We start from the raw sequence: 19160 nt of genomic DNA on the forward strand, positions 1-19160 counted from the left end.
ATGGTTGGCTGTGCCGGGGGACTGCCCTGGCGGGAAGGAGACAAAAGCTCCGGACTGCTCTGAACGCTACCTCCAACTCAAAATGATTGCGCAATCATTGCAACTAGGGCTTTCTGCAATTACAAGGCGGTGGTTATGAAAAGCGTGGCCTCAGGTATCAACATCTTAAAAAGCAGCCACCACCTTCTTTTACGTCTGTTTCCTTACGTCTGTTTCCTTTTTGCATTTTTTTCTTCATTTTTGTTAATCAGCTTTGTTGCTGTTGCTGCTTCTTAGCAAAACTGGTAAAAACAAAGTTGTAATCATTGAACGTAGCACTCTGGCAATCAAGACGTTTAAAACCTTCAGCCTTCTGGGGTGAAGAGCTTTGGTCTGTGCGACATTGAGAACTTTGGTTCGCAAACAAGATGGTTACACATGTTTCTAGCTTGAAGACTTCCACAGCTTTCCTGATCAGGTCATCATAGGAGGTCTGACTTAGGTTCGTTTCAAAGCTAACATAAGGAAATTCTGATTCTGGAGTGATGTGAATAGTCCAATAAGTTCCATCCAATTTCATGCCATTCATCGAATACCCATAAGGCTGGAACATTGTGGCATCAATGACAGAACCTGGTATCAGGTCACGAATTCCACTCTGACGGGTGACATCCTTTGCAATAACACCATCTTTCATGTAGAACTGGTCCATAACTGCTGAGCCAAGAATTTCACTCATCAGAATTTCTCGGGTTTGATCTAGCTGACTGATTACCAGACTCTCTGGGAAATCTAAAGCATACAAGTACCAATAGTCAGAATTCATACGTCCCATGCAATATGCTGCTCCATTTGGGAAAATTGCATTAAGAAACTATTTCTGCTGAAACTGGTTTGGCTCAATGGATAGAGCATCGGCTTGGAGACTGAAGGGTCCCGGTTTCGATTCTGGTCAAGAGCATGTACCTTGGTTGCAGGCATATCCCCAGTAGGGGGTGTGCAAGAGGCAGCTGATCGATGACTCTCTCTCATTGATGTTTCTGACTCTCTATCTCTCTCCCTTCCTCTCTGTAAAATCAATAAAATAAAATATATTTTGAAAGTCACTACATTTTTGCCATTTTCAGCACCTCCCTCTCCATTGATTTCTCTCTGAAATCAATACAAATATATATATATATATATATATATATATATATATATATATTTTTTTTTTTTTTTTTTTTTTTTTTTTTTTTTTTAATAGCTAGTAGTTGACTTCAGAGTGAGATTTGCTAGATTAGCCATGGCTCACAGAAATATCTGGTGTTTTTTGTTTATTTTTTAATTGATTAGAGAGAGAGAGACATCAATGTGAGAGAGACACATCAATTGGTACCTCCTGTTTACACCCCAATTTGGGGTCAAACCTCAACCTAGGTAGGTGCCCTAACTGGGAATCAAACCCAATACCCTCCAGTGCATGCGACAATGCTCCAACCAACTGAGCCACACTGGCCAGGGCCAGAAATATATTGTTTTGATGCCTGAGGGGCCAGGTCCTAGGGAAGACTCAAGTCCCAAGCTTGAGGGTTCTTGGCTTCTCTCAGGAAAGAATTCAGGATGTGAGCCAGATAAAAAGGTAAGTGGAAAAGTAGGCAGCGAGGACAAGCAAAAAAAGCCACTCCATAAACAGAGCATCGAACTCTCCTCATGAGAGAAAGAAGAGAGACCTCAACCATCTCTGGAAGTTGAACTTACTTCTGTTAATAGTTTTGTTATTGGTTGGTGCCCTCTGCATCCCCCATTACTGGTGGAAGTGGAGGTTTTATGATTTCTCAAGGAAAGGAATTTCCTGAGACTCTTAAGAGAGGATGCTTGAGCTTTATTTTCATGGATTTAATGACCCCTGGGTTTCCAATGTCCCATTTCCCTCCATCCTGCCATGGAAGAAGTCCAGTCTTGTCTGCAGCAGGGCAAAAATAAAAACCGGTGACCAGAGTTCCTGCTCCATTTAAAAGTCCCGTCCAGTCCAGCATCCTGAGTGTGGAGTCCGCATGGCCCATGCAGACTGTTTAAGGCCACATGGCGGGTGAGTGCAGGGGGCAAATGTGGCTCAGGGAGCAAGAGAGTGCAACAGCGAACAGCAAGCAGGAGCGAGAGCGAGAGACACAGAGACAGAACTCGATGTCTAAGGATGATAACTAGGACTTAACCAATTAACCCTTCAGGATTTCTCACGCTTGCAGTGGCTTTGCCATCTTAGCCAAATGTCTTTTCCCAGGTTAGGCTGACAGAGGAGCACCTTCCCTCTGTTAACCCCAACTTCATTGCACGTGTCCATCTCCCTGTTTGTTCAATCCCTTCCCCCAGGGACTTGCAGGGAGTGGACCAGTGTTTCCCAGGGGAGAGTGAAATTGTACTTTCCTGGTGAGGCTGCCCAGAAGATCATGCTTATGAGGACATACCTGGCCTCCCCTTTGCTCTCTTCCTAATATTAATATTCATAACTGATCATGATGATAACATTAATATTAATATTCATAGCTGATTATGATGATAACAGTTTCTATGGAAAATTGCTGGTATGGGGAAATACAGAGTGGAAAAAATCATTAGTATTAACTTTAACCTTTACAAGGTATATTTTTTAATATTCTGTTTTCCCTTTATGGTATGTACTAGAGTTGGGGGGAGGAGTGGTCCCTCAGCCTGGCCTGCACCTTCTCCAATCTGGGACCCCTCGAAACTGGCAGTCAGACATCCCTCTCGCAATCCAGGACCACTGGCTCCTAACCACTCGCCTGCCTGCCTGCCTAATGCCCCAACTTCCCTCCCCTGCCAGCCTGGTTGCCCCCAACGGCCCTCCCCTACTGGCCTGGTGGCCCACAACTGCTTTCCCCTGCCAGCCTGATCGCCCCTAACTGCCTCTGCCTTGGCCCCCACCACCATGGCTTTGTCCGGAAGAAAGTCTGTCGTCTGGAAGATGGCCAGTCAACATGATCTAATTAGCATATTACCCTTTTATTAGTATAGGTAACTGGTAAGGTATGGGTGAGTAGCTGTTAATCAATCTTTGCAGGAATTTATGGTCAGCTGAGTTCCAGGTCAGGCAGCATGGAACAGGTCCCTGATTTAAATGTATGTAGCTCTCATGCCCCTCCCCTATATTAACTTAGGAAAAGAAAGAATGAAAGGGTAGGGAATGAGTAACCTTTGAATCCTGGGAGGTCACATGGTCACCACTGCTATGGAACAGCAGCTGTGCAGCAATCATTTACTGAAGGAAAAAGTTACAAATGGAATTTAGAATTGGGTCCAACCCCCAGGATTTGGTTCACTGGATGCATAAGGAAATGCAGACTAAGAAGGAAAAAATGAAAATACAATCCCTATCTATAATGGCTATCTATAATGGCTAAAATGAAATTCTTAAAAAAAAGAGTCCTGGTTTGGACTTTGATGCTAGATTAAGTTCAAATTTTGGTCATTCTAAGTAAGCGTTAACCCCTAGCCTCAAAGCTGCCCACAAAGTGAAAAATTATGCTGGGACAACAGAAAGTACCTCTAAGGCCTCTAGTCACCAAGAAGGAACTGGGGAGGGCAAAAACAAGAATATGTTGAAACCAGAGGATATCGTGTGTGAAGGCGATGCTTCATTTTGCAGCTCGGTATCAGCGGCTTCCTGCAGAACCTTTACTAACATGGATCATGAGGGTGACTAATTTAGGAGCAGCAGCTTTGGATTAAACGCTACGGGGCAGAGGAGCATGTTTGGGTTGGCACAGGACCCCCAGCTCCCTGTTACACAATCACAGATGGCTGTCCACAATCCAGACACACAGGAGGTGGTTCCTGAGAAGTAATCCTGAAGCTAACTGGGGGTCCCCGGAGAGTCACCCACCTCATTAGCACAAAGGCAGGTAGGGTTGGAAGGGGCTTATTATGAATAACAAAAGATGCTCCTTGCCCAGCCCAGCAGCTCAGTGGTTAAGCATAGTGAACCAGGAGTTGTGAACCAGTGGCTGACCCAAGAACCTGGGGAAGGGGAGGAGACGGGGAAGAGGACTGGGGGGGGGGGGGGGGGGGGGGAAAGACCCATGAACCTGGAGGTCAAGGTTCCATTCCTGTCAGAGCAAATGCCCGGATTTGGGGTTTGGGACTCCAGTAGGAGGCAGGAGGCAGGCAATCAATGATTCTTTCTCATCATTGATGTTTCCATCTCTCTCTCCCTCTCCCTTCCTCTCTAAAATCAATAAAAACCTGATTAAAAAAATAAAAAAAAAGATGCTCCTCTCACCTCTATCACTCAGGAAATTCCAAGGGTTTTACAAGTACTAGGGCCAAGATCTTGGTATAAAGATAAATATAAATAAATGTGTGTTTATCACACTATCACACAACCTCTATTTTTTCAAAGCACATCCCAGACATCAGTCATCTCACTTATATGCATCAAAAACTAACAAGGGCTTTTTAAAAATATAACCACCATGCCATTATCTTACCCAATAAAATTAATAAGTATTTAGTATAATTAATACCCAGTTCATATTCAAGTTTCTTCAATTATCTCAAAGATGCCTTTTACAGTTGTTTTGTTTCAATCAAATAAATGAAGATCCACATATGACTTTTTGTTGTTATGTCTCTTAAGTCTCTTTTATTCTGCAACAGACCAACCTCCCTTTTCCTTTTTGTGGTTTTGTTGTGGTGATTTTTTTTTTCCTCCAATGACAAAAATGTATTAAACATCGAAATGTGGGACATACAGTTTATGGTTCTGCATATAAGGAGCTTGAGAGTTGGCATCTGTCCTAACCAACCTCCTTTTTCTTTCTTTTTAATTTTCATGCCACTGATCTGGAAGAAACTTAGTCATTGGTCTTGTAGAACATTCTTCATTCTGGATCTGGCTGGTTAATTCCCGTAAACTGGTAATGAGATCTAGATGGCAAGGCCCAGAATGAGCTCATGCCACTTCCCTTCCGCCCCCTCACTGCCTCCAGCCAGATGCCTCATGGTGGAACTTCCTATCTTCTTGCTCAACTAATTCGATCTCAGCTTAAATCTCACTTCCTTAGGGAGGGATGACTTTCTTGACCCCTAGATGAGGGTAGAGTCCCTTGCCAAAACCTCGCATAGCCTTATATGTCCCCTACAGACATAAAAGGGAAGCTTAGGTCCCTGGTGGGCTAAGGGGAAACAGAGCTTTTCACCACTCCCTTGGCAAGAAAATAACCTTCCTCTAAATTCCTGCCATCTACTAAATAAAAGTATGAAAGGATCTGGTTCTCTCTGGGTGGTGGAATTACTAAGGATTTGTTTATTCATTTTGCTTAGCTGTGCTGCTCATTTCCCCCCCATGAACACACAGTATGTTTGTAAAAATGTTTAACTTACAGCTTGTCCTCTTTAATAATTCACTTACTAAACACTGATCAAATGCACATAAGGCTTTGTGTTGGACCTTAGAGATACAATGGGGGGGAAAGACAAATGGTCCCAGCCTCCATGAAACTTCCAGTCTATGGCAGGGCACAGTGACTAGGGCCTCTGGCCAAATTCAACACACACTTGTTTTCCCATGGCCTGCAAGCTAAGAAATCAAAAGAAGAAAGCTGTTTCATGAAGTGAAAGTAACATGAGATTCAGGTTGCAGCGTCCATAAATGTATATTGAAATAGACCCACAAGCATTTCTTTAAATATTACCTGTAGCTACTTTCATGACACAAGCTGCAGGGCGTGAGTACTGTGCTTGTGACAGAAAATGTATGGCTTCCAAAGCCTAAAGTTTTCTAAAAGGGAGTTGGGGAGAGGGGCAGTGGGGGAATAAGGACACATAGGTAATACCTTATTCAATAAAGAAAGAAAGAAATATATTTTCTAATAGGTTTAGGGCAAGATTTTAAAAATGCAGCTTTATGAGATTTAGTGTGGATCATAAAGTCAATGTAGTGGGCCTCAAATAGCATATATATATATATATATATATATATATATATATATATATATAAAATATAAATATTATTGATTTCAGAGAGGAAGGGAGAGGGAGAGAGAGATAGAAACATCAGTGATGAGAGAGAATCATTGATCAGCTGCTTCCTGCATGCCTCCCACTAGAGATCAAGTCTGAAACCTGGGCATGTGCCCCTGACCAGAATCAAACCCAGGATCCTTCAGTCCACAAGTCGATGCTCGAGCCACTGAGCCAAACCAGCTAGGCAGCATTCCTTTTTAAAAAAATAAAATAGAATAGAATAAAATATTAGTTGTACCACACGTAGTAAGAGTGAATATTGTTTTGTGACATATTTGTCACTTACATATACAATATATGCTTATGTGTATGTGTCTGTGCTGCATCATAATATAAAATATATTTCTGTAGGGAGCAGTTATAGGGTTAAGCCTCAGACTGACCTGCAGGCAAAGCCACAAACAAGTCCCAGCTTAGAGGGCACAGCCTTTTTAGCATATTTAAGCTTGATCTTGTGACTCCTCCCTAGACCTTTCCTGGGTAGCTAGTGGGCTGTGGGAGGTGCAGCAAGTGCTGCCAAAACAAGTGAAACTTATAAGAACATTGTAAATTACCTTGTTTACCTCTGACTATAAAATAAAGCATCAGAGTCTGGGAAGAACGCAATGAGGAGCAGGAGCTGCTGCCTGGCACCAGCAAGCTGGGCGCCAACAAGGAGCCAGGCGACAGGGCCCCTGGGGAGGAGGTGCCGCTGGCTCCTTGACCGCTGATCGCAGGCCACGGAGCGGAGGCCGGGGGCTGCTTCCTGGGCAGCGCTGACCCCGGCAACAGGCTGAAGCCGCGCAGGAGGCCGCGGAGAACAAAGGGGCACCGCAGGCCAGCCTGCTGAGCTTCCAGGATGAGGAGGAAGAAACCGAAGTTTTCAATGTGAAGAAATCAAGTTATAGCAAAAGATAGTAAAATTACTTAAGAATAAAAAGATCTTGAAAAATCGAAGATTAAGACAACTCAACTCAGCAGCCAACATTGCAACATAAATGCATTTTAAAAAAACAAAACAAAAGAGAGAGAGAGAGAATGTTGGAGCAGCAGCGGCAAGGCCCAGAGTGGCCAGGCCCAAGGCAGTGGCAGCTGGGCCCGGAGCAGCAGCAGCCAGAACCAGAACACCAGCAGCCAGGCCCAGAGCATCCAGGCCTGGGGCAGCAGCAGCCAAGCCTGGAGCGGCCAGGCCCGGAGCAGCAGCAGCCAGGCCAGGAGCATCCAGGCCCGACACGGCCGGGCCCAGAGCAGCCGGGCCGGGAGCAGCAGGGTCGGGAACAGCCAGGCCGGAGCAGCAGCATCCAGACCCGGAGCGGCAGCGGCCAGACCCGGAGCAGCTGGTTGTGGAGCAGACCAGAGCAACAGAGGCCAGCCTCGAAGCAGCTGGGCCCGGAACAGCTCGCTCCTGTCCATGCCCCAGGGCTGCTTCTCAGACATGGCTGGAAACTTTTGAGGGAACTTGAGGGTCTGCTGAATCAAGTGATGAAGGCTTTGATCTGGAAGTGTTGAGTTAGTAGAGCACTGGGGTGTTGATCTGTGAGTGCCTTGTGTGGGGTCTGGATGAGGTTGGTTGATCTATTTGGAAGTGTCTTTTGTGTGAAGTGTATCCTTGGGCATGTGGAGGTATTATTGATTTGAGAAAATACTAAGTGATTGATTTACTACCTGAAAAATTTAAAGTTCTGAAAGTTTAAGGTCTCTTGCCAAAAAGAGGTTTTAAAGCTAACACCTTAATTTTAATGGAGAAAGAGGAGGACAAGCCCTTCCCACCCAGAACAGGTAATCCAATTTCAGCCAGCAGCTATGTTTAAATAATGTGTCCATTTACATTTGAATGGCTACACCTTTTGATAGCCTAAGGGCAAGTTTACATGTAAACAAGTTTGCTTCTCAGTTCCCAGGGCATAAAAAACAAGGTTTAAAATTATTAGATTTTAAAATTTATTCTTAAAAATATAAAAGTTTATTAATTAAAAAAAACACACAAGGAAATTAAAAAACCTGATGAACAATATTAACTGTTGATTATAATAGAATCAGAGATACGGGAGGGGAGTGGACTGACAATTCTCGGGGGGGGTGGGGGGGGGGTAATGCGAGAAAAGACTGAACATAAACTGTGCACCTATGGATGAGGACAGTGGGGGGTGGGGAACGGGCAGAGGGGGTGGGGTGGGAACCTGGTGGAGGGGGGAAGAAATTAGGAACCTTTGTAATAATATGAACAATAAAGATTGATTTAAAAATAAATAAATAAAATAAAGCATCAGCTTGCAGTCTGGATCTGTTCTGTGGTCTCAGTCACATACAGAAGATCCACCCAGACCCAGCTTGTTTGCTTTGTCTGTCTTTTCTTCATCCTTGACCAGCCCTCCCCCAGGCTAGCCAACCCCTTGGCTGTGATGGCATGGCACATATTTCTTACTGTAGAATGTGGTCCAAACATCTAAAAGTCACTAACTTGGAGGGAGGCCTGGAAACACACACACACACACACACACACACACACACACACACCACACAGCAAAATATCAGAAAAAAAAGACAGTATAATGTGATTGGTGTAATGATGACAGAGTTACATGCTCTTGCACACATAGAGAAGGCACGTAAGACAGCCTTACAATGTCAACGAGGGCTTCCTTGATTCCAGCCAAGGGCACATGCCTGGGTTGTGGGCTTCATCCCCAGTGGTGGGTGTGCAGGAGGCAGCCGATTAATGATTCTCTCTCATCATTGATGTTTCTATCTGTTTCTCCCTTCCTCTCTGAAATCAATAAAAATATTTTATTTTTTAAAAGAGAAAAAATCCTGGTGAAAATCAAAATGTCAGGAGAGTCAGAGGAAGAGGAGTTAGCAAAGAGAAGGAGAAGTCCTGAGTACAGCAAGAAAACCCAGGAGTGTTGAGGAACAAAGAAAGGGTGGTTCCCTGTACTTCGCAACAAGGACACAAGAGTATTCAATAGAGTAGTTGTAGCAGATTTGACAGAGTGGATCAGTGAGAAGGAGGCAGTGATGAGGCAATGTAAAAAATACAGAGAACATTAATTAGAAATTCAAATTACCCTTAATCCCAATACACAGAGATAACCATGACCACCACTTTGGTGTGTTTACAGTCCCTTTTGTAAGACTATACATATTTTTATAGAACTTTAATCATACTGTACATAATGGTAACTAACTCATTTTTAAAATAAAGCTATGTTGCCGGGATCGGTTTGGCTCAGTGGATAGAGCGTCGGCCTGCGGACTGAAAGGTCCCGGGTTCGATTCCGGTCAAGGGCATGTACGTTGGTTGCGGGCACATCCCCAGTGGGGGGTGTGCAGGAGGCAGCTGGTCGGTGTTTCTCTCTCATCGACGTTTCTAACTCTCTATCCCTCTCAATTCCTCTCTGTGTAAAATCAATAAGATATATATTTTTTTAAATAAAATAAAAAAATAAAATAAAATAAAGCTAAGTTGAGCAAAGCTCACTCTCCCGAGTTAAAAAAATTTATGGACAAGAAGTTATCATTGAAATTAAATGGTGGCAGACAAGTCCAAGGAATATTACGGGGATTTGATCCCTTTATGAATCTTGTGATCGATGAATGTGTGGAGATGGCAACGGGTGGGCAACAGAACAATATTGGAATGGTGGTAATCCGAGGAAATAGTATCATCATGTTAGAAGCCTTGGAACGAGTATGAAGAATGGCTGTAGTTACCAGAGAAATCAATTGCTTCCACATATCCCCTCTCCACAGCACCCGTTTTCCTACAATATAGAGTCCTGTCCATTTTCACATTGAACTTTTGTTAAATAAACTTTTGTATTGATGAAAAAAATAAAAATAAAAAATAAAATAAAATAAAGCTGTGTTATGAACAGTTTTTCATGTCATTAGGCAGTCTCTCTCTCTCTCTCTTTTAAATATATTCCATTGATTCTAGAGAGAGGAAGGGCAAGTGACAGAGAGTCAGAAACATTGATGAGAGAGAAACATCAATCAGCTGCCTCCTGCACACCCCTCAATGGGATTCGCCCTTGATTGGAATTGAACCTGGGATCCTTCAGTACACAGGCCAATGCTCTATCCAGTGAGCCAAACCAGTCAGGGCTAGGCAGTCTCTTTTCATGGATGACAATATTAGTTTATGTTATGAATGTGATGTAACCTAGTGGGACATTTAGGCAGTTCCCAGTTTTTCTCAATTATAAATGAAGGAGGAAGTAGAAGTTATCCCACTTGGAACCAAACTGGGACCCAAGATAGTCTGCCTCGTAGGTGGGAATTGATTTACCTCAGATGCTTTGCATGGAGTTCTTGGAAGGAGAAAAGCAACTTGTAGGTATTGTATTTGGGTCGAAGCATGGAATGAGAAGGACAACATTGGTCTGTGTGGCAGGCTAGTCCCAACCCAGATTTACCAATACAGACAGAGACCAAAGGAGACAACAGTCCTAATGAGCACAACACCTGGATCTCAGGACACAAAATCCCTCATAAAAGGGGCTTCTCCTATTTGCTGGGAGGGTAAAAAGTGAGAGGAAAGTAAATTGGAGGCCATCATCGGGCACGTGGGGGGCCCTGAGGACTTGAAAGAACATAAAACATGGCCCTGGCACATGGATGACCGGCAGATTTGGAAGCTGTCACTTTTCTGGATCTGTTCTGTGGTCTCAGTCACATACAGAAGATCCACCTAGACCCAGCTTGTTTGCTTTGTCTGTCTTTTCTTCATCCTTGACCAGCCCTCCCCCAGGCTAGCCAACCCCAGGAGCATTACCCAGGCAAGACAAGAGCCAGCAAGCTACAGGTGATTCCCTTTAATGGCTCCAGTGCCCACATGCTAGTGAGGCCATGGGTTTTGTTTGGCTTCCAAGTGTTTAGAGATTTCCCTGTTAACTTTCTGCTACTGATTTCTAGGCTGGGTCCATTGTGGTCAGAAACACACACTGTATGATTTTAATTTTTTTAAATGTATCGAGGTTTGTTTTATAGCTCAGGATATGGTCTATTTTGGTACATGTCCCATGAGTGCTTAAAAAGAACCGATATTCGGTGTTGTTGGGTGGAGTGATCTATAAGTATGGAGTGCATCCTGTTGGTTGATGGTGTTGTTGAGTACTTCGGTATGCTTGCAATTTCCTGTCTAGTTGTTTAATCGATTGCTGAGAAGCAGGCCATGGGTTATTGATTACTTTTTAATCCTCACCCTAGGATGTTTTCCCATTGATTTTTAGAGAGAGTGGAAGAGAGAGGGAAAGTCAGAAAGGAATATTGATGTGAGAGAAATGCATCGTTTGATTGCCTCCTGCACGTGCCCTGATCAGGACCCAGGCCAGGGAGAAGCCTGCAACCGAGGTACATTCCCTTGGCTGGAATCAAACCCAGGACCCTTTGGTTTGCAGGCCAATGCTCTACCCACTGAGCCAAACTGACTAGGGCTGGTTTGAGTGTAGGCCAATTCAGATCCAGAACTCTGAAGAAGCTCTTCTGAGATTCACTCTATTGGCCTAGCATGGGAAGTACAAAGAGCAAATATGCACACATTGTCCTAAGCTGTGTATATATGTCCCTCTAATCCTCACAACAAACTTACAAGTATCATCATCATCATCATTGCTTTGCAGATGAGGAAACTGAGGTGCAAGGAGGTTGAGTAACCTAACCAAGGTCAAGTAGAGTAGCCTGGAAACAAACCCAGGCAATCTGGCTCCTGAATATGAGCTTTTGACCTCTACATGATACTGCTCCGTAAAAAATGACACAATTTCCCAGCACAGATAAGAAAGGCTTTCTGGGAAAGCCCTTTCTTCCTTGATGATTGGCCAGGCAAAGAATCAAAAACACTTCCATTAAGTTTTCTTTGAAATACATGGAAGAATTTAAGGGAGGCCCACGAAGATCGATTCATGAGCTTCTGGTAAGATCACTATTTCCCCATTCCAACACTGTTCACCTCACCACTACCCTGTGAGGTGAAATGAAATAGAATGAAAATCAAGGCTTATGAATGAATATGGTGTCACTCACCACTTGTGGCAACTAAAGACAAGAAATGTGGCAAGTCTCATTTGAGCTGTACCTTAAGTGTAAAATGCAAACTGGATTTAGAAGGCTCAGTATGGAGAAAAGAATGTAAAATGTATCACTAATCACTTTTTATATTGATTATGTGTTGAAATGATAACATTTTTAAATATTAGGTTAAAGAAATATACTCTTAAAAGGGTTGTTTTTTGTTGTTGTTGTTTTTTAAGATAAGGCTTCAGGGTCAGACAGCCTGGGCTTAAATCCAGGATGCCTACATACTAGCTTTATGACCTTGGGAAAGTTATCCAACCTCTGTGTCTGTTCCCCACCTATAAGTGGTGTCAGATAGTAACAGGGTTGTCAGGAGGATGAAGGAAATGAACAAACATAAATGCTTAGAATAGTTCTCAGCATAGTTCAATAAATGTTGTGTGTTGTTATTATTATTATTACAAACTGCTTAAGAGACCAATCTCAAAAGAGAGACTACAACTGACACTAACATCCTGCCTTTCACAAAGAAAAATCTTGCCTTACATCCCTGTTGATTGCAGGCATGTCACATGCCTACACTTGCCAGGATATTCATTGTCACCTTAACTTAGCCGTTAACAACTCTGTTTGCCCTCTCTTGGGTTCAGTCTCCTACCCCCTCCTACCCATCCCCAAAAACCTTTCACTGGACCCTCTAGATTAGAACTTAAGATCAACCAACTCCTATAATTATCAACCCTTCTTGCTCTCACAGATTGTGGCTTTACTCCAAAGTCACAGTTCCCTGGCAACCTTGGAGGAGGTATTTGGTGTGGTGTTTGTTTTGTTTTTTTTTTTGCCACATGCCCTGAGGTGAGGCAGGTGTCTGTCTGACTCCCTTTCCAAAAACTTCAGCTTCCCAACAAAATGCCAGACTCTGAAGCATATGCCAATAGACTATATGACTTATTTCCCAGAATTGAACCCACAACCTTGGCGTAGCAGAACAATGCTCTAACCAAATGAGTTACCCAGCCAGGGCTCATTATCTGTTCTTGTTGCAATCGCCTTCTATCTACCTTCCTTGAAGCCTTAAGCGTTTGGCTTGTTTATTTATCATTAATCATGATTTTATTAATGTAGACTAAGGCATCCACCTAGACAACCCATCCAACACCCCAACCTCTCAGTTCCTTGTTCTCTGCAACCTAATGCAATATTCTCTTTCATCCCACCTCAACAACATACTCCAATGGTCAAACCCTAGAGTTCTGTCATTATCAGTAACTTCACCACCACCAATCTGCCGATTTCAAGCTTCCATCTTTTCAGTCCACTATCTGGCACCCTCAGTTCAACAATCCTTATGTGCTTGGGGCTCTTTAGTCTGTTGATCAGTCCACATTTTCACTGTCCACCACCCTCTTCATGTCTTCACATTCCACCTCATTCAGTTTCGATCTGATTGGTCATTACTGTTATCATTCTTTTGCATACACCTCTAATTCTCTTGTCCTTTTCCCTCCATCTTACTTGCAAGATTGCAAGTGTGATTAAGCCAAACTCTTCAGCAATGAAACTTTCCCTGAGCTACAAAGCGTAGCTGGAGATAAACAACTGAGCTAACAAATATCACTTTGAATTTTGAAGTCACAAGTAGGCTCTTAGTACTGCCTAACAATCTATGGCCTCCCTATTCTCTCTCCTATTCTCTGAAATGATGACTACATATTCCTTCTCTCCTCAAATGGCACTTCCCCCTCCCCCACCATCCTTAGCTAGTGATCTTAAATTTTTTTAGTTGATTTTTAGAGATGGAGAGGGAGGAGAAAGGAGAGAGAGAGAAACATTGACTTGTTGTTCCACTTATTTATGCATTTATTGGTTGATACTTTTTCAGTGTGCCCTGATCAGGGATCAAACCCACAACCTTGGCATATCAGGACAATGCTCTAACCAACTGAGCTACTAGTCCAAGCTGTGATCTTAATTTTTACTTTATAGAGAAAAGAAAAGGGAAGCAACTAGAAAAGAACTGACTCATTTTCCCACCAGAGCTTCTTATGATGTCCAGTCCCTGCAAATTCCCTTTTTTCTATTTGTTTGTGGGTTTTTCATGTTGAATGTGTTCCTCAAATGTCTAGACATCTTTTCTTCCCCATTCCTATCCCCACCACTCCAACGAAAGCACCCTTGTTGAGGTAATGCCAAATCCATGGACAGTACTCACCCTCTTGGCAGCGTTTAATGGAGTTGTCACTGCCTCCTTGAAACTCTATCTTGGCCTCCAGGACATCTCACTCTCCTGGTTTTCCTCCCACCATGCCCGGGGATCCTTTTGCTGGTGCCGCCTCCTCTTAGAAGTTTTTCTTCCTCTATCCTCTGTTCTCTGATTACACTCACTTCCCTACCACTGCCCCACACACTTGTCTTTCCCAACTTCCTCGTGTTTATTAATGGCACCAACCATCCCATCGTTGGGTCCAAATCTTAGGGTTCATCCATGCATGCAAACCCTCAGCAGGTCCCAACAGCTATATCTTCAAACTGTTTGTCACTTTTCGCCATCTCTACCATTACCCAAATCTTATCACTTTCCACCATCTCTACCATTACCACATGGGTCCAGGCTACCTCTAGCCCTCACCTGGGCTGATATAAGAATCTCCTTAATGATCGCCCAACTCCCAGTCTTACCAGTCCACAATCCATTCTCCTCATAACAAAGGGTAACAGTAGAACCTAAAGCAGATCATGTCGGCCACTGTTCCAGACTCACCAGTGACTTCCCATGACATCTATGATAGCACTTCACATTCTCCCTCACTCAGTTTAAATCTGATTATTCATTACTACCGGTATTATGAACATGACCAACACGGCTTAGAGCCCTATATCACTTCTCCAGCTCTTCTGTCACTCACCAAGCTCCCACTCGACAATTCTTTGTGTGCCTACAGCAGGCCCAGTTCATTTCCTCATAGACTTCTACCAAAGTCCTTCTTTCCTGAATGTCACTGCCTCAGAGAAGCCTTCCCTAACCTCCCTAACAAAAAAGTCCCACTACCTGTTAGTCTATCTCCTTAACTTGTTGAGTTTTTCCTCATAACACTGTTCACTACCTAAAGATATATATTTATTTCTTTGTTTATTGGCTCCATCCCCAACTGACTCAACAGGATGTTGAACAATGCCCAGTATAACTCAATAAATCTCTGCTGCATGAAAGAGAGAAAAGGAGAGTGGGACAAAAGAGAGATGCAACAAGCAGATATGCAAAAAAAAATCTTGGGAAACTGGTTTTGTCTAAAGCTGGCTTAAATCTTTAGCTCTCCCCCTCTTCATATTTCATCAATCATGTTGATCACACAGCACAGCATTTACAACCACAAAAATTAAGAGTCCAAGTCCCAGCTTGACTAGTTTCAGCTGGGTGATCTTAGGCAAGTTACTTAATCTCTCTGGGCCTCATACACTCATGCAGCAGATATTTACTGAGTGCCTACTTAACAACAGGGGCACTATGCTGGGCTGATGTGAAAATTATATAAGGCAATATATGATAATTCTCTAGCAACAAGATACTTAATAATCTGGTGTTGCTGGGCTGGCATGGCTCAGTGATTGAGCATTGACCTATGAACCAAGAGGTCAGAGTTCAATTCCCGGTCAGTGAGGGGTGTGCAGGAGGCAGCCAATCAATGACTCTTCCTCTCTCTCTCATCATTGATGTTTCTATCTCTCTCTCTCTCCCTTCTTCTCTGAAATCAATAAAAAATTTTTTTTTTTTTTTTTAAAAAAGGACCTTTAAAAAAAATAATAATCATCTGGTATTATTTATGCCCAGGTTCGATTCCTGATGTCAGGTGGTAGGACAGTTGGCTGGTCGCTTAGGCTTTTATATACTATATCGATAGTTCTAATCTGGCCGTATGGTTGTAAGAAAATTTTGCTCATTATCGGTTTATGTGGCTCCCAAAATTCATAATTTGAGGTCCTAACCCCCAATATGACTATTTAGAGGGAGGTTCTTTCAATAAGTTAAAGTGAGCTCATTACAATGGGTCCTCATCCAAAATACTGATATCCTTATAAAAAGAGGAAATTTGGACACTGACATGTCAGAGGGAAGATCACATGAGGATACAGGAAGGAGAGAGCTATCTACAAGCTAAATTAACCAATCCACTGACATCCTGACTGACCTCCAACTTCTGACCCCCAGAACTCTGAGAATCAATTTCTGTTGTTAAAGTCACCTCATCTGTGGTACTTTGTCACAGCAGCCCTAGCAAACTAATACATTACCCAAATAACCCCAAGGAAAGGGGACCATGTGGCAAGCCCCCTCTCATCTTCCCAGAGCGTCTCTAATGACCCTCCCAAGAGGAACCAATAGAAGACAGAGCATTCTGTGTTCCATGCTGGGCTGCCATCTGCTGGCAGTTCTTTCTTGCCTTTTGGTGTCCCTACTGAGGATATGGTGACCGACACCGCTTAGATAACATTTCACAGGGACTAGTGCCTTTCCTCTGCTCAGGAGTCCTCCTTGCTAGCACCCCTGAAGTGAGTATACACTACATTAATAAGGAGTTAAGCAGTCTTTTATTTTTTAAGAAAAAATTGTATTGTGGCCAAGACCGGTTTGGCTGAATGGATAGAGCGTCGGCTTGGGGACTGAAGGGTCCTGGGTTCGCTTCCAGTCAAGGGCATGAACCTTGGTTGCAGGCATATCCCCAGTAGGGGGTGTGCAAGAGGCAGCTGATCGATGACTCTCTCATTGATGTTTCTAACTCTCTATCTCTCTCCCTTCTTCTCTGTACAAAATCAATAAAATATATATTTTTAAGAAAAAAATGTATTGTGTTTTTTAGAGAGAAAGGGAGAGAAAGAGAAAAACATTGATGTGAGAGCAAAACATCATGGGCTGCCTCCTGCATGACCCCTACCAGGTATCTAGCCCAAAACTCCAGCATGTGCCCTTGACCAGAAATCAAACCGGCAACCATTCAGTGCATGGGACAACGCCCAACCAACTGAGTCACACTGGCCAGGGCAGAAATTTAGCAGTCTTGACTGCAATTTTTTTTTTTTTAATATATATTTTTTACAGAGAGGAAGAGAGAGAGATAAAGAGTTAGAAACATCGATGAGAGAGAAACATCAGCTGCCTCTTGCACACCCCCTAGTAGGGATGTGCCCGCAACCACGGTACATGCCTTTGATTGGAATCAAATCTGGGACCTTTCAGTCTGCAGGCTGACGCTCTAGCCACTGAGCCAAACCAGCTAGGGCTTAACACTCAAATTTTTCATTTTTTGTTAATTAAGCTCTTTTAGAACCTTTAAAAAATTATCCTGATACATACATGAAAAGAAAACTGTAAGTAAAATGAATTGGTTAAAATATTCCAAAAGTTTCTTAGGGTCTGACTCTTCTGAATCACTTTCTGACTATTATCAGTGTCGGTGTTTTTCCACACCATACTGTCCTCTGTGCCATCAAGGGTGCTGATGATGCAGCACTCAATGTGGTCCGTGGTTTGGATTTTGGCCTTTCTACTAGGTGTGCAGGGAAATCTGCATTTCTCTAATGACATGATTGTGAGCGTCTTTTTTAAAATATATATTTTATTGATTTTTTACAGAGAGGAAGAGAGAGGGACAGAGAGCTAGAAACATCGATGAGAGAGAAACATCGATCAGCTGCCTCTTGCACACCCCCCACCAGGGATGTGCCCGCAACCAATGTCCATGCCCTTGACCGGAATCGAACCTGGGACCTTTCAGTCCACAGACCGACTCTCTATCCAAACCGGTTTTGATGTGAGCATCTTTTGAGATGCTTATTTGTCATCTTTATATCTCCTTTTTTTTTTAATTTAAATTCTTTATTGTTTCATGTATTACATACATCTCTTTTTCCCCCCATTGACCTCTCCCTGGCTGCCCTCAACCTCCAGCATCTTTATATCTTCTTTGGTGAGGTGTATATTCAGGTCTTTTGCCCAATGTTTTAATCAGGTTATTATTATTATTATTATTATTATTATTATTGTTGACTTTTAAGTGTTCTTTGTATGTTTGGGGTTTTTTCCCCTTCAAATCATTTTAATAACCTGGCAGTGACTCAAAATAGGAAAAGAAGACTCCAACTTGTTCCCTTTAAGGGGGGTGCTGCCATGATTGCTTCGCAAGAGCACGGTCAAAGGTCATGACGACACCGATTCCAAAGAGCAAGGGGGTAAGAAGGCTTCAAGACCCACAGAGTGGACAGCATGGTTTCGGAAAGTCTCAGAGGGGTGGCAAGCAGCAGGAGAGATATGACATTTAAGGAACCCTCAGATTACAGGGTGAGGTTGCTGGGTCATCAGAACCTTGAAACATTTCTTTTTTCTTTTTCTTTTTTTAATATATTTTATTGATTTTTTTTTATAGAGAGAAAGAGAGAAGGATAGAGAGTTAGAAACATCGATGAGAAACATCGATCAGCTGCCTCCTGCAGGCCCTCTACTTGGGGATGTGCCCACAACCAAGGTATTGTACATGCCCTTGACAGGAATTGAACCTGGGACCTTTCAGTCCGCAGGATGACGTTCTATCTACTGAGCCAAACCGGTTTTGGCTTGAAACATTTCTTTTCTTTTTTTTCTTTTTTTAATATATTTTTATTGATTTTTTACAGAGAGAAAGGGAGAGAGATAGAGAGCTAGAAACATCGATGAGAGAGAAACATCGACCAGCTGCCTCCTGCACACCCCCTACTGGGGATGTGCCCGCAACCAAGGTACATGCCCTTGACCGGAATCGAACCCGGGACCTTTCAGTCTGCAGACCGATGCTCTACCACTGAGCCAAACCGGTTTTGGCTTCATTCATTTTTTATTAAGATATTATATGTGTACATATCTTACCATTGCCCTCCCCCAACCCCACTCCCATACATGCCCTCACCCCCCAGAGTTTTGTGTCCATTGGTTATGCTTATATCCATGCACACAAGTCAAAATACAAAAAAACACACAAAAAAACAAGAGAATAATAAATAAATAAATCCTACCTAATAAAAGAGCGATATGCAAATTAACCATCACCCTGCTATACCCACAAGCCCTGCCCACCAGCCACACCCACCAGCCAATCAGAGTGAGTATGCAAATAACTCAACCAAGATGGCTATAG

General features: G+C 43.0%; 1 protein-coding gene and 1 pseudogene across 1 annotated transcript; one reads left to right on the plus strand and one right to left on the minus strand.

Moving 5' to 3' along the window:
- Window positions 1-210: 210 nt before the first annotated feature.
- LOC118727046 lies at window positions 211-1443 on the minus strand (annotated as a pseudogene).
- Window positions 1444-9451: 8008 nt separating this feature from the next.
- On the plus strand, window positions 9452-9804 carry LOC118727019 (small nuclear ribonucleoprotein G-like). Its single transcript, XM_036452457.2, has one exon. The coding sequence runs from the start codon at window positions 9482-9484 to the stop codon at window positions 9674-9676; it is 195 nt and encodes a 64-aa protein (XP_036308350.1). The 5' UTR covers window positions 9452-9481; the 3' UTR covers window positions 9677-9804.
- The last annotated feature ends 9356 nt before the right edge of the window (window positions 9805-19160 follow it).

This window comes from Pipistrellus kuhlii, unplaced genomic scaffold (genome assembly GCF_014108245.1).
Source record: "Pipistrellus kuhlii isolate mPipKuh1 unplaced genomic scaffold, mPipKuh1.p scaffold_m20_p_23, whole genome shotgun sequence".
Lineage (NCBI taxonomy): Eukaryota > Metazoa > Chordata > Mammalia > Chiroptera > Vespertilionidae > Pipistrellus > Pipistrellus kuhlii.

What these genes read in the sequence shown, in the direction of transcription:
- LOC118727019 (XM_036452457.2), top strand. Translation starts at nt 9,482, where the DNA reads ATGGACAAGAAGTTATCATTGAAATTAAATGGTGGCAGACAAGTCCAA.